Source organism: Poecilia reticulata, linkage group LG2 (assembly GCF_000633615.1).
Source record: "Poecilia reticulata strain Guanapo linkage group LG2, Guppy_female_1.0+MT, whole genome shotgun sequence".
NCBI lineage: Eukaryota > Metazoa > Chordata > Actinopteri > Cyprinodontiformes > Poeciliidae > Poecilia > Poecilia reticulata.
Genome location: NC_024332.1, coordinates 39,234,731 through 39,249,559, shown reverse-complemented (window position 1 = coordinate 39,249,559; position 14,829 = coordinate 39,234,731). Strand labels below are relative to the sequence as shown.

The 14,829-nt window shown below is 35.3% G+C and overlaps 1 protein-coding gene across 4 annotated transcripts in view; it reads right to left on the bottom strand.

Annotated features, from left to right (window-relative positions):
- Nucleotides 1–14,829, bottom strand: part of LOC103460460 (partitioning defective 3 homolog B-like) — a 213,444-nt gene that overhangs the window by 14,121 nt on the left and 184,494 nt on the right. For all 4 annotated transcript variants that reach the window (XM_008402636.2, XM_008402652.2, XM_008402642.2 and 1 more), the window contains one exon: nucleotides 12,861–12,937. In XM_008402636.2, coding sequence (XP_008400858.1) covers nucleotides 12,861–12,937 — 77 coding nt within the window. The remainder of the gene's footprint in view (nucleotides 1–12,860; nucleotides 12,938–14,829) is intronic.

Genomic DNA, 14,829 nt, shown 5'->3' with positions numbered 1-14,829 from the left:
TTTGTCAATAAAGCTCTGTCAGGTAGGATTAATTCAGCAGTATATCATGCAGGAATTACTGGTAAAGGAAACCAACTTGATTACATTCCCCTGTGTACGTAAGTGTTTATGCACTAGGACTCAAGAAATGCCATCTTTGAATGTTTGATGATGCATAATTCAAACTAAAGCTATGCTTTGTGGAGAAATGAGAACAAATGTTCTGAGCATATGCAAATGTGCAGAGAATGGGAAGAAATGGGCGAAGAGCAAATGGAAGCAGCGCACTACAGTAAGTGGTTAAACTTGAATGTATGATAAAGAGTAAAAAAAAAGAGGCAGTTCAAATTAGAGCACCAAATATGAGGTGTAAGTAACACAAAAAAAGAAGAAGAAGAAAAAAACCCTTAAAGAAAATGTAAAATCAGGACAGGAGAAGAACCCATTAGAGGGAAATAAGAGGAACTGAAGGATGAGGGCCTTCCAGATGGTAGGAGACTGTTGCCTCGGAAACACAGAGAGGGCAGAACAATGGGGATTTGGAGTGGCGTTTTGTATCCCATCATAATACGGCCATGCCATTTGGAAACTGAGCAGAGAAGCTGCAGCCTGCACATTTCCTGTGGGCAAGTTATTATGATCAACTCCTATAAAAAGATTTAAAAAAAACCCAACATGCAACAGTTTCCATTTAGTAGAGATTTTTACTATATGTTAAAATTTGCAAATAAATTCATGCATTCATTTTTAATGAGTACCAATAAAAATATTTATGTTTCCAAAAAAACATACAGCAAAATTAACTTATCTGAAATGAACTTACAGAGCAGCTAAGGCTGTGAATTGCATGTAAAAATGAACCATAACCATCCATAGAAGCAACAAAGATTCAAATTAGGGTTGACATTCAGTTATGCGAATGCCATACATTACCAATTACAAGTGGAATAGCTGGTGGGTTCCTGAGATATAGTAAAATACAACACTAATTACACCATATCCTATTGAAACAGCAATCATTATTTCACATCTTGAGACCCTTATGCTTAATAGCTTCAGGCTGGGGACATTTTGGTCTGTCTGGGACTAAAGGATACAAATTGCAGCCTAAATTCTGACCCGTAAAACACTCTGACCCAGGAACATGAAAAGTTCTTACTTGAAATGAGAATTTTACAAGCCAAAGAAATGATGATAAAAAGATAAGCACTGTTATGGATTGTGGCATTCACATGGTTAGAATTAGGTGCCAGAAAAATATACTTCAGTTAAAATATTGAACATTTATCTCAGTTTAAATACTTCTAGTGGGGCCATTGGCATAAAATGTGCACCAGATGTTGGCAACAATCCTAGCAATCCACACATATAAAGAAATCAAAGCACATTAGTCATGAAATGAAGTTATAGGGAAATAATGTATAACACTGAAATTAGGTATTGTACAAATGAAGAAAAGAAAGTGCTAAAAAAGACACCAAGTCAAGAAAGAAGTAAGATGAGTATTCAAAAAGCATTTCTAGTGAATGGTTATCAGCTGGTAGAAATGATAAAACAGTTCTCTCCTGGCTAAAGAGTGATACAGTTGGTAAAAGTGGGCGAAAAAAAGTTACTGTTTAAAAACACATTACTTATCATTGCAATTTAAAATGTCTGAAAAATCCACTGAGTGAAAAACTTGAAGTGTATAAATCAACTGCTGATGTAAAAAGACAATTCATGACAGGAGTCAAGAGTCAATGATTACTCAAACAATGGCCTCTATGCACAATCACTGCACAAGTCTCCACTGCTGAAGAAAACTCATCTCAACAAGTCTTCTGCAGGAAATTGGATAAACCAGCAAAAACACCGAGTATAGACTGGAGAGATAAGGTCAATCTTGAACTCTGTGGATCTCATGGCATACAACATGTTTGATAGTAGAAAGGTTCTGCACGTTACCCCAAAATCACCACACCAAAAATGAAGTTTGCAGATGGGAACATCGTGTTGTGCAATGTACTACAATATATGGCACTGGCAGACTCCATAAAAGGAAACATGAAAAGAAAATGTACTGTCATTTTCACATTCTCGAAAAGAATGTGAAAATGAAATGAGTGTCAATTTCCAAGGAAGACAACAGTTCCAAACCCACAGCCAAGAAAACTCTTAGGTGGTTTAAGAACAAAAGTTAAACGGCTAGAATGACTAAACCATTAGAAAGAACTTGAGATTAGAAGACAGGAACCTCCATAATCATTAAGATTTAAAGACCTGTGTGAAAAATCACACCTGAGAAATGTATGCATTGTTCAGGTGCACACATGAACAATGTATGCACCTTGTGAAAAGGAGATGAAATGACTTCATCTCCTGTAGTTTCCCATACATGAGATGTCTTTAAGTTGTCACCACCAAGAAAGACTTTTGTATAAAGTATTTAATACATTTCTGTAAGTGTGCTCAATATCTTTTCTCAGTGTTGTTCCAATATTCCACCCATAACTTCATCTGAGGACTAATATCTGTATGTCTGGATTACTTGAGAAGCTGACATCATTTTATGTCAATGCAAATATGTACTGAGAGGAAACATGCTTTTAATACTGATTATGCTACTGTATACACACAAAAATACCTCTATAATCACAGAGGTATTTTTTATAAATATAGTGAAGTTTGATAAATTATAGATTTTATTTCAGTAAACCAATATATTGAATGAAACACAATAATTTACACAAATCTTTATTTCTACTAATTACGATAATTTTCTGCTTACTGCTAATGAAGACTCAACATCTGAGACAAGAATATAAGATAAGACCAAATAAAAATAATTTTAAATACAGAAATGTGGGCCAAAAAAGATGTTTAATACCTGCTTACTGATCATTGTCAAAAACTAATTTTAAACCAACAAACAAACCTCATCGGGGCACGTAGTATAATTTACTGAAATGTATTAGTCATATATTTAGCCATTGCAGCATATTACTTTTCACAAAGTAACAAAAGGGTAATTAGTTTTAAAAATGAATTTATAAGAGAAACTTAACAAGCTTCATTTCTACTCCAATTGCTTTATTTTGTGTTTGAAAGCCCACCAATGCAGAGTTGTAAAAGTACTTCATGCATTTTATTAACTAGAAAAATTTGGAGGTGTTGGAAGACTTTTTTTTTTTTTGCCTCTAATATAGGTACGTCCTGAAGTTATGGATCGTAATGCATAAAATGTTATCTGCATGCTCAAACACATTTAATTATCTAACTATACAATATAGATTTGAAACGAGGAAATTTCTTCTGCAGCTCAGAAACAACAGATGGTCATTTAACTGTTGCCAGATGTTAGCATTTTGCAGCTGCAACTGTTGAAAGGTCTGAGGTGCAGCCTATTTCTATAGACACAAATAAACAGGAGTGTGTTACTAGAGTGTGCTCATATCCACACGTTAAACTTCTGTAAAAGAGTCAAACTACTTTCTATACTGACAACAGGATAAAGAAATCACATTCTTTGACCTTTACAATAAGGGTGATTTAATATTTTATGATTTTACTGCCAAATACCATTATCTGTAGACTTACTTCACCACAATGGATATTTGCTGTGCCAATTTTCCAACTATGTCAACCTTCATTACCCATGAGCAAAGTATCACGTAACATCAGTCCAGCTCCAAATCCACTAAAACGCCGTTAAACACTTTCCACCTGGGACCCTTAAAAAAGTGTTTCCTCCCTCACCCCAGAGTCCTAGCATATCAGACCCACTAGTCATGCACACCTGCTGGTCCTGCAACACATTATGGGTTGTAACCCAACATTTTAGAGACTATGATCAGATCAAAGTTCTGACCAAAATGCTTTAAAAATAATACTGAGTGAACACGAGAAAGCGAGCAGACCATCAAGAACACGATGGGGTCAATACCAGAAAAAAATGGAGGATGGTGGTAGGGAAGCTGTCCAGAGCTGTGCTATATAATTGTCAAGTGATATAGACTTTAACCTCTGCAACTGAGCAGAGCGGAAAGAAAAGACTAAAAGAACGGGGGAAACATCTGGGTTTAGAGCCATGCAAGTGTTTAATCTGCTTTTAGTCCTGAATGAAATGACTCTGAAGAACTTGTGGCCATGTATTCATAGGACACTTTGATCAAGGTTGACAGTAACCAAAAAATACAAGGGAAAAAAAGAGTTTCTAAGTATTATTACACAAGTTTGTATATATCTAATTGAATATCATTTAATATACTTTTATTTTATCCTCTATTTTTTTAAGCAGTAGCTCCTGAGAGGGAGCGAAACAAGAATAACCCTGGAATTATTTTACTGTTGTAGACAAAGGAAATAACAAAGCATAATTTTAAATGGCCCTTTAACTACTAAAGCAATACTTGACTTCTAGAATAAAATGAAAACATGAACAATTCTAAATACAAAAGCAACAAAGACATGAGAAATGATCTAATGTCCAACTTGTTACAAAAATGATAAATTCTGAACATGATCTGCACATATAGAGTACATTTAAAAAACTTTATTAGGTTTACATTATTATTATTTTTTTATCTCTCATTTGCATATTGATGTTATACAGGTTAACATAAAAGTGACTCATAAATCAAGATACTGTTGACTAACATGCTGAACTCAAGGTTTTAAAAAAAAGAACTAACATCACGGTGATTATGTACCTTCATCACAAAAATTACAATTCACTTGTAATTTTTCCTCAAGATTGTAGATAACTATCTTGTAGAACTGAGTCTAAAAACTAAACATTTTCCAAAATATGTTTTCTTCTCCTCCTGCATGTAGCCTGAAAAATAAGTAACTTTTATTCTTTTTTATGCTTTACAATTACTCTGTCTTGCGCATGCTTATGGTTTAAATGGAAAGAGCTGATTTATGCTCTCAAAAAAGAAACGCATTACAGTGTGAACCAACTGAGAAAAGCTATTCCCATTCCTCGTATAAGATATAACTTTCTCTGAAGCAGAAATTTCCCCTGGAGAGGTTCAGCATTTGTTTAGAGAACTTCATACCAATCAACGTCCTTTTCTATTGTTATACTTCAACATGCAAATAAGAAAAAGACTGCGAGGAATAATTCTATGGATCCCTCGGATAACTAACAAACAATCAGGGTCTCAATGATTCCAGAGAAACACGGAAAAACAACCTAACAATGGGTTGGATTGTGTAGCAGTGGTAAAGTGGTCTGGGAAACTCTCAGGCCTGGATGGGAGGTCTTCTCAAGAGAGAAAGAGACTTTCTCATTTCATTTCTCTCTATTGGCAGGCCGACATGATTCGAAAATGTCCTTTTCACCCCAAGTTCAGCAAGAATGAAAATGAGATGTTGAGAGGCATAGGGAGCAAAAGGAAAGAAAAGGACCGATGTGAAGGAGATGGGCAGAAACTGGTGCCATGTGAAACAGAAGACTCAGCGAAAACAGCTGCAGCAATTAAAAAAGCCTGAATTAAAATTATAATAAGGAAGTGACAGTTTCTCCAGACCCCTAGAAGACAATTCTGACTGGATCTTTTAATCCAATAAAAGCTATAACCAGAGCAAATTGAAAAAGGATGTCTTCCTAATCAAATTGGAGCAGGAATGTATCTTGAGCTGCTAAATACTCTTATTGATATACATGGAATGATAATGATTTCAGTTGAAGTTTAGTCAGTATAGTTTACAGGAAAAATCTAATATTTTAGACGGAGAAAACCTAAAAATATTGAAAACATTAAACAAACTTATTATTTATTAAAGTAGATGAATAATTTTAAAGCACTAACTGAAAACAAATAATTATTTATTTGGAAGAGAACATATATATCATATACACATACCAGTTGTACCGTCTTTAATAATAGGGTCTCAAGAGATATCTTGAGCATAACATGTTTTCTTTTGCTTTTTGTGTTTCCCCTGCCAGTCCAGATCATGTTAAATCTGTAAGAGCTCTTCTCCATGTTTGCTTACATGGAGGATGATGGTTATGACAGCTACATTACTGTAATATAGTTCAATCTTCGTGAGTAAAAGATTTAGTGATTATGCCAAGAAAAATTTCGATTTGAACAACACCTGCATGGTTCATGGATATAACGTGGACTATTTTGGTGGCAAAAAGATGATGCTGTGGTATTCCTTTACACCTCAGAGCAACAATGCTAGTCAGAAGTGGAGCAGAAATTTCATTCATTTTTAATGTGTTGCAAATGGCAGGCTTTGTCACAGGTGGTGATTTGTCACTGTGGAGAATTACAGGGAGATTGGGCATGTGATAGAGCACTTTTAAATCTCCCTGTAGAGTGCTAGTTTGTTAAATCTCTACATTACTACTTTCATAGAACATTTCTACTGATGCCTTCATCTTTACTGGACAAATCTTCAGTATCAAACTAAGTTAATAATAACTTCTTTTATAATGCGCTTTCAAACAAAGTGCTGAACAATTATAAAGAGATAAAAAACAACAAAATAAAACAATACAATTTAAAAACATGAAATAAGAGAAAAGCTGGCGACTGCTCTCTCTACCTACTTGGATGTCTTGTGTGTAATTTTTCCTTTCACACTTTTTTTTTTTACATGTTTCTTTGTCTTCTAGAGATCAGGTCATCAAACCTTTTAATGGGAATTGACGTGTTATTACAAGAAAAATGCAACCAACAGAAAAAGCCCTTGAGGACAGATTTTACTTTGTAGACTGAAAACATGTGAGCTGATTCCTCTTCTATCCTTCGTTGTTTCTTTCTTGATGAAATCTTCAGTCAATATTTTTCATGAGTGCGCCTTTAAATAGTTAAGGTCTGCCTGTTGTGAAATCTGTCAACTCCTGACCTTTGTCTGTTTATGTCGCTTTGTTCCCCCCTTTCTCTCTGCATTGCTGTGCAATGAAAACAATAATGAGTGTGTGTGTTCAACACACACAGAGAAAGAATGTGCAAATGGGCCATGAATGAGGCACACATGGGGCATAACCTGCTAATGTTAGCCATACACAAACTGTGATAGCCATCTACTGACCCCAGAATAATTGAAATGAAACAGTGCAGGCACACACACACACACCCCCCCACGCACACGCACGCACACACACACACCCACGCACACACTCCGATTCTGATGCTCATTATCAACACGGACATGTCCAGGCCTGGTCAATGAGGTTATTTCAAACAAACGTACATTCATTGAAACACATTCATAGTTCCTGAAGTTTAAATAATGGTTTTCTTTCTCATTAGTTCAGTCTTTGCAGACTGGTTCCACTACAATCTGCAAGATTATCTTTGATTTCCCAGCAGCTTTGAATAGGCTGTTGCATTATTATTATTTTTGTCACTTTCTTATTTTTATACACGCAAAACGTTGTTAAAAGTCATAGATAAAATTGCCTAACCGTTTGAGGACGTATTATTAACACTGGTTCCTGCAGTTTTTACGGAAGAAGATAAGGGCCACTGGGAAAAAAATAAAATAAAAAAAATTCTGACTTTAATCTCAAAATTCTGACTTTAATCTCTGAGATTTAATCTCTGAGATTAAAGTCAGAATTCTTAGATTAAAGTCAGAACTGTTTTTTTTTTCCAGTGGCCCTAATCCTCTTCCGTACATTTTTATTATAAATAAAACAAAACAAAAAAGAAAACCAAATAGCAAATATGACATTTTTCTTTAGAACTTTAAACAAAAGAATGCTATTTTATACTTAATCCTGAACAGCTATTTAAGCAATGTATTGGGAATGACAGAACAAATATTCACAGTTCCTCAGAAAAATAAGGTTTATTATTGAATAATAACATATTTGGTGCAGGTTTCTTTATGGTTTTATGGAGATTAGTGATATCTGTATTATGTTACGGAGGAGGATTTTTACGGAGGAGTAGCTACATGGTTGAAACGGAGATGAAGTGATTTGCTGTTCAAGCAACATGAAGCAAAATATTTGAATCATGGTTTAGGTTTTTTCCCTTAAAAGTCACGGCATTGGAAATTTGAGCAGTGCAGGACAAGCTTCTGGGAGTAGAACAGTGCAGTAGTGGGCGAAGAACAGATATTGATTGCTATAGCTGTAATTAATAGTTCAGATTTAGTTTTGTGTGGTGTGCTGTACTCTGTGCGTTGCCCCTATGGGCCATGCTTCCATAGAAATCTGGACAACCTGACTTCATTTCAGAAAGATAGAATGTGCAGTTGAAACCAGATATTTATATAAACTGATTGAAAAGACTCACTGTGTGAAGTTAATTGAGATCGAAATGTTCTTGTTTTAGCTTAATTAACAAAATGATTTGCTTCTGGCCAGTTTTCTGTTTTCTGGCATATGCTAAACACCAGAAAACAACTTTAAGAATTTTATTTCTGTGACTTTCCTTGAATTTAAAAGTTTGCATACATTTGGTGAGTGTTCGGGATAAATGTATTTTATTTGGGAATGTCATTACACTCACCACTAATTGTGTTTCAGCTTTTTCATCCAACGTTTTGAAATAATTGTTTTGCCAATGTCCAATCATATCTTTCTAATTACAAACAGAAGAAGAATCAGAAATTCTGCAGCACTCTGTGCATGATTTAATAAGACACAAACACCAATGAGACAGGAAACAACAAGACAAAACAAAAAAACAATCACATAATACTTTCACCTATTTAAATCCATATTCAGTTTTGATGTTTATGGGATGCATGGGGAGCATATATTCAACTTGAAGTAAGGAAATTTCAACTTCTGGATAGAACAAGGAATAAATCAATTAAGTATATTTTTTCACAAGAATTGTTAGTGATAAACTAACACCACTTATTATTTAAATTTGTTAAACCATCAACAGTGAGGTATTGAGAAACAACTTTTTATAATAAAATATATTCTGTAATAACGTTTTACTAATTCATCTTTTTAATTTTAGCACTAAGCAATTTGGTTGTTTTACTCAAACATGTTTTTGAACATAATGCATTAATCTTAAAAAACACTTATAGACAGAGTTGACTTTTGTGTCTTTCAGTAATAAAACAGTGAACAATTTTATGAGGCAGAAAAAATATTCAGTTTACCCTGAAACAGACCACCTATCTATTTCAAGCAGTGACATTTGCTGACAGTCTATGTGGTGAAGCGCTGGCGCTTTAGGCAGGGAAACTTCATCCACAGAAGGGTCATGTTTTAATTTTAGAGCCATCAAAACCTTGTCTCCAATACACACACACACACACGCAGACATACACACACATATAAATTCACACCAACTCAGTTTATGTATTCCATACTGAATTGAACTGATGTTGAGTCAAAAGCGCAGTATCTGATTTAGTAACCCAAAAATTATTTATGTACCATCTCGGAAATAATAGAAATGCTCAAAACAGAAACTGTGGAACGTGGCTTAGTATACAGGTAGACATGCAGACGCTAGATACACAAAACCTTCCAGCTATTTCCACTGTAGTCAGGTGTAAAAATAATATATTTTTATGAGGTCAACACGCTGGATGTAGTTACAAAACATGACTTACTTTGTGCCTATTTTGGACGATGGGATAATTAATGTGTTAACTAACAGAGGGAAACAGAAACGTTTATTAGGATATGTGTTTATCAGTTTTGTCTAATTATTTCACTCACACAGAATGTAGAGCGTCTGTAAGCATAAACCTTATGTCTGGCCACAAATCCTTAATTAAATTTAGGTCTGACTTTGTCTAGGCCATTCTAAGATAATATTTATTTTTAGAAAATTGTAATTATTTATCAATTGCATTTCACTTACTTCTGTATAAATACTACCAGCTCAAAAATACTAAGTAGAATATTTTATCAGCAAGGTCAACAATATTGAGCAAATCCATAAATTATCCCCAATGGAAATGCCTTGTTTTTAACTGCAGTGTACTTCCATGGCATGTGTGTGTGCCATGAATTGAGGCACACAAACATAATTAAATCGCTAGTTGTTTCCTTAAAGTTGAAATTCTTAAAACCAATTTAATTTTATTAATTGTCACTTTTTAACATATTTCTTAAAGTAGATAATTAAATTTAAGTGAATTTAATTGTGTGGAGCTCTTGATTGCTTCCCAGATTAATGCTATTAGTTAAGCACAGTGAAGTGATTAGCCGTTTTTATTTGTTGCTGCAGGTTGCCACTGGAGGGCGAGGTTGAGCACACCTCCAACTCATCCGCTCATCAGCGGTAGGATAAGAGGAACTGGCTGACGGTCACTGATAACCTTAGTGTTACTGCTAACTCTCTTTTATTTTGCATGTCCTCCAAGCTTGCGCTAACGCTTCTTCCCTAGAATATCAATGGAAGCTACCTCCAATCTGTAAACATTCCTCTGTGTAGTTTTTGTGATTCCTTGGTCAGTCTACTCAGAACTTACGGGATAAACATAACCATGACCAGAACTCCAATGCTTCTCTCCACCACCATCCTCCAAGCCAAACCTGTCCACTCTCCAACGCTCTCCTTGGACTTTGCTCAGTTATTCCTGCCATTCATCATCCTACAGCCTCTGCACTCATCTCCTAACAATATTCAATATGATAAATGTTCACCCCTAATAAAATCATCATGAAGACCAAGGAACACACCAGACAGTCCTGGAATAACAGCAGCTTTAAGAGGTTTTGTTGTGAACAAGGAATAATGAAAATAGTGATGCCCTTCGTTTTGGAAGTTCTTGGATCATAAATGTTGTTAATCATTATGGTAAAAGAAAATGCTTGTCATGATAAGAATTTTGATTTATCATTCAGAAAAACTGACTGAAATTTTATTTTTCCAAGAGATCCTTAATAAATGTCAGTAAATTCAAAAACATGATTATGTGCAGCTTTGCAATATAAATCAGACGTGTTTATGTGAATATTGTCCTAAAAAAGGCATTTTCAGAATTCATGTATAAGTATGTTTTTCATGTTGAAAAACATACTTATACATGAATTCTGTGGAATAAAGTTATGTCCAAACAGTTATCTAAAGAATAAGTAATAAATAGTTTTTTAGCGTTATCACAACAGTACTACAACATTATTGTAATAAAATTTTAAGTCTATATCATCCACCACTGGTTTTTATGCACTTTCATCATTCTGTTTATACATATTGAATTAAATAATTAGTTATTGCTTTTATGGCAGTGTGGTCATTGTGGAGAAAGACATAAAAGTGCAACACTTGCAAGAAGCGTCTGGCATCTGTGACTTGGCAGCAAAGACACCATAAGATCGTTTTCTGTTTTAAGTGTCGAACCAGTTTCAAGACTTTTTTTCTTTTAAATGAATTATTTAGCATATATTCATGGGCAAGGTCTCTCTTTAGTAATTTCTGCATCATAATGTATGATCAGACATCCGTGCGGATTTGGCTGAGTGTGTAGAAATAGCAGCCCGAGTTTCTAAGTGGAAACAGAAATGCAGGACCTCTAAAGTATGCCAGCGTGTGCAAATGTGTCCAATTTCCCGAGGCTTTTCAGATACCAAAGCCAGACCTCAAAACTATCATCACTGCTCCCACCCCCATCTGCCAATGCCATCACCCATGCAGAGACACCCACCCTCCCTCTTTATCTTGGACACACACACACCCACATGCACACACACACACACACACACACAGACACAAACACTGACAAAAGAGGTGTGAAATACCCATCCCTCACTATTTTAACAGGGTTGGGAACTTGGCAATAAACTTTTTAATGTTCTAAAGTTCTGTTCTTCAGCTCAACTTGCCAACTCACTCTTACTGACAGACACAAACGACGACTAACATCTGTTAGTCTGCAGAGGTGTTGGTAGTTACCAGCAAGTACAACAAAATGAAAAGAAGCTAGAAGCAGCATTATTCTTTCTGTTCAAGTTCATTTTTCCCCTGCTACAACGTGCTTTGGATACAGTAAGTCTATGAAGGAGTTGCTTAAATGCATTACTACATCTGCCTTTAGTATGGCAAAGAAAGGAAATGTGCAGTAAAGTAAGATATCACGTTGGGTGAGGAGCAATAAAGAAGAAAGGAGTCGAAGAAAATAAAAAAAAATTTAAATTGTAGCTTTGAGAAAGAAGGCAAAAATAGCAAATTGGGAGAAAAAATGCTCAAGAGTGACTGAAGCTTTTTGTATGGTCATGTGAGACTGTTTTTATCATTAAACTATTTGCATGAAGTTTTGAATGCAGAAGAAGAAAATAGAAAGAAAAGATAGATTAAAAAAAAGTTTAAAACTAGTTTCCATTTATAAAAACAGACGGTAAAAAGATAATATAGAATTTAGGCCAGACAAGATCTTTGAATAGACATCTATCGATTTGTAACCTTTTGTACAATTGATATCTAAAATCAAAAGGGAAGTTTGTAATCAAACTTCAAAATCATATTCATTTTCATCTCAAACTGAAAAAAAGTATAAATAACAAAAACATGATTCTGATTTAAAAGACAGGCATAAAATCTATGAAATGAAGCTCAAGAAAACAGGAAAATGTAACTTTATAGACCACATCATAATGTCTTTGCTGTTGCAGATCATCATCATGTTCACACCTTTATGACTTCTCATCATATCTTCCACCTCTTATTACTGCTGAAAACAACTATTAGATTAATGACTAAAAACTACAAATGGCTCATTGTTTTCTACAACTCAGTAAGCTAGAATGGAGCTTATTAAGTTGCCATGAGAAAATAATTAAAAAAGACATTCAACAGTTTTGAAAAGGGTAGAGGAGACTGCAGTGGTGGAGGTATGACGGGTTCCGGTGTGTGGGAAATTTAGGAAGAAAAGTAGTAAACAAAGATTTAATTAGAGGAAGAAAAATACACAGAAAGGATTTGGAGTTTCTCACAGACGGAGGGAGACAGTTGTACCTTGGTAAGGAGGCATACTGACGTTCCACCTCTTCGTATCGTGGAGTCAGACGGGGATCAGTGCCTCTGCCTGGTATCTGGTGGACAAAATGAACATTAGTTTGGAGCAGTAGGAACAGGAGCAGTAGATACCTAAAGTTGTGGCATTTTACTACCACAGCATCTTGTATTAAACTATATATTAAAGGAAGAGCAAACTTTAAAACTGGGAGTGGAAGCATGTGGGATGCACAGCCATATAAGCCCCTCATTTTCTTGATGTTTGGGTGTTTGTGGTACTCTGGTAATTGAGGACCAAAAAAGCTTGTTTTTAGGGATTTAGGACTTCTGAGGTTTGTTGGGGTGGGGGTAGGAAGGGTCTCCATCCAAGATTAGGTTACTTCAAAATATTATGTCTCTCTCTCTCTCTCTCTTTCACAAACACACACAAACACACACGCACGCACAGTTTTACATGAAGAGAACTGCACCTCATCTCCATACTGAAAGAAAAAGAGCAGAGATTAATCCAAACTGCTGACAGTTCAATCTGTCCTACCTCCTCTTCTCACTGGTTCTCACTTTAACCCTCATCATCTTGTTTTCTCCTTCTTCACATATTCCTTTTTTTTAACCCTCTCTCTCTCCCTCTCTCTTCATTGAAGCACAATATTTCCCTCTGAGAATATTCCGGTCTATTCAGCGGGGAGATTCCAGCTTCGCTCTGCTTTCAAATGAAGTCGACTAAAGACCAAAACATCAACATACTTTATCTGGGCAAACACACACAGCCATAGACAAACAAAAATAAATGGTTTTGGTGCTCATTAAATGCATTTTAATTTCACATTTGTCACAGTCAAACAGTGTTTTCACCCAAAGTTTATACGATTAAGATTGTGCAAAATTTCCAAGTTGGACTTCATTTCCATCCCGTGTCACATTTACTGTCAGAAATGGCAACAGTAATGCAACAATAGAAAAAGTAATTCGATTACTCATTAATGAAAAATGTAACAGTTTATTTTAACGCTGCTATTTGTATCACTGATTGACTAATCTTCCCGTCTGAGCTGTGGATCTCTGCAGCTCTTCTAGAGTTACTTCCCATCGGCCTCTGGGCTGCTTCTCTGACTATTGCTGTACTGGCATGTGACCTATATTTAGGTGTTGTTTGGTTTCCAGTAGAAATGGGCAATGATTGTATCGTTTAGCATTTATCGAGATACATTTCTGATCACAATAGATCTGAATTGATTGTTGTCCCAATAAATTCCAATTAATGTTGTTTCAAGCCCCCCAAAGCGGTTCATATTGTATCACCCACAAATATCACCATATCACCCACCTCTGGTTTTTAGAGTGAAAAGTTCTCTGAGAAATATTCAGAGCTTTTTCACAGCTTTCTTCCTGACCTATTATGTTCTTTGATGCCCTAAGCTCACCAATGTTTTCTCACAAACCTTCACAGTTGGATTTATAATGAAATAAAGTCATATCAACATAGATTACTGAAACAACATAGTTGTTCGGATTACATTTAGGTGTATCAGAGTCAAGGGGTAAATATACATGAGCATGCCACACATTTCAAATTGAAAACTATTGAAAACAATGTTCTACTATATTTACATTTCAATTATAATTTACTTTGTGTTGATCACACAATATCCATTAAGGTTTGAGGTTGGAACTGTAATCCCAGCTCCAGAAAGAAGGACAGAGGGAAATAAATTTAAAACTACACAATATAAGATGAGTTGTGCTGGAGGCAAAAAAACTGGAGGTATCGAAGAAAGCTCAGTGTTTTTTCATTCACAACATGCTGAGATTTTGATATCAAAGAGCACAGCTATTTGCTCTCCCTCTTTGCCTTTCCTCTTCTATCTGTATTCAGGGGAATAACGCCAGGAGGCACACAAATCAGATTTGCTGGTCCTGCTTTCTTTTGAACACCTGTCTTTATAGCTTCAATATCTCAGGTAAAGAA